Below are 545 nucleotides of genomic sequence, written 5' to 3'. Positions count from 1 at the left end.
CCCTGCCGCCATCTGCCAACATGCTGGCTGACATCACACAAACCAAGGAGGAAATGGCCAAGAGGTAAGGACCCTGTGCAGGGATTGCCCCTGCCACCGTTACCCCTGTGCCCACATGCCAAGCCCGCCTGCCCTCCCTGCCTGCAGGTATGTGAAGAGCCAGCGGCACACCATCCAGGTGGATTACATCCCCTACATGGATGAGCTCGCCTGCCAGGTGGGGGTCAAGCCCAATCTGCTCGCCCTCTTCCTCACCGACCCCAAGCTGGCGTTGGAGGTGGTCTTCGGGCCCTGCACACCGTACCAGTACCGCCTGCGGGGCCCAGGCAAGTGGGCGGGCGCCAGAGAGGCCATCCTCACCCAACGGCAGCGTGTGGTCAGGCCCCTGCAAACCAGAGCTGGGGACCGTCCTCCCCGCTCCAGCACAGTGCCCCACATCTTCAAGGTCTTCTTCAGCATCGGTTTGATTTTGGCCACCCTTGTCTATGTCTTGCTCTCTCCTTAACCTAAAATGAAGAAGACAGCGGGTCCTCCTAGCAATCTTC

At 60.9% G+C, this 545-nt stretch overlaps 1 protein-coding gene across 1 annotated transcript in view; it reads left to right on the top strand.

Moving 5' to 3' along the window:
* LOC104074642 (dimethylaniline monooxygenase [N-oxide-forming] 5-like) overlaps window positions 1-505 on the top strand; it is a 5,356-nt gene extending 4,851 nt beyond the window's left edge. The window contains exons 7-8 of the mRNA XM_009574825.1: window positions 1-64; window positions 148-505. The exon at window positions 1-64 is cut by the window's left edge and continues 8 nt beyond it. Of these exons, the coding sequence (XP_009573120.1) occupies window positions 1-64; window positions 148-505 (422 nt within the window). The remainder of the gene's footprint in view (window positions 65-147) is intronic.
* The last annotated feature ends 40 nt before the right edge of the window (window positions 506-545 follow it).

Source organism: Fulmarus glacialis, unplaced genomic scaffold (assembly GCF_000690835.1).
Source record: "Fulmarus glacialis isolate BGI_N327 unplaced genomic scaffold, ASM69083v1 scaffold26793, whole genome shotgun sequence".
NCBI lineage: Eukaryota > Metazoa > Chordata > Aves > Procellariiformes > Procellariidae > Fulmarus > Fulmarus glacialis.
The sequence above is the reverse complement of the archived record's forward strand: the minus strand, read 5'-3'. Positions and strand labels throughout refer to the sequence as shown.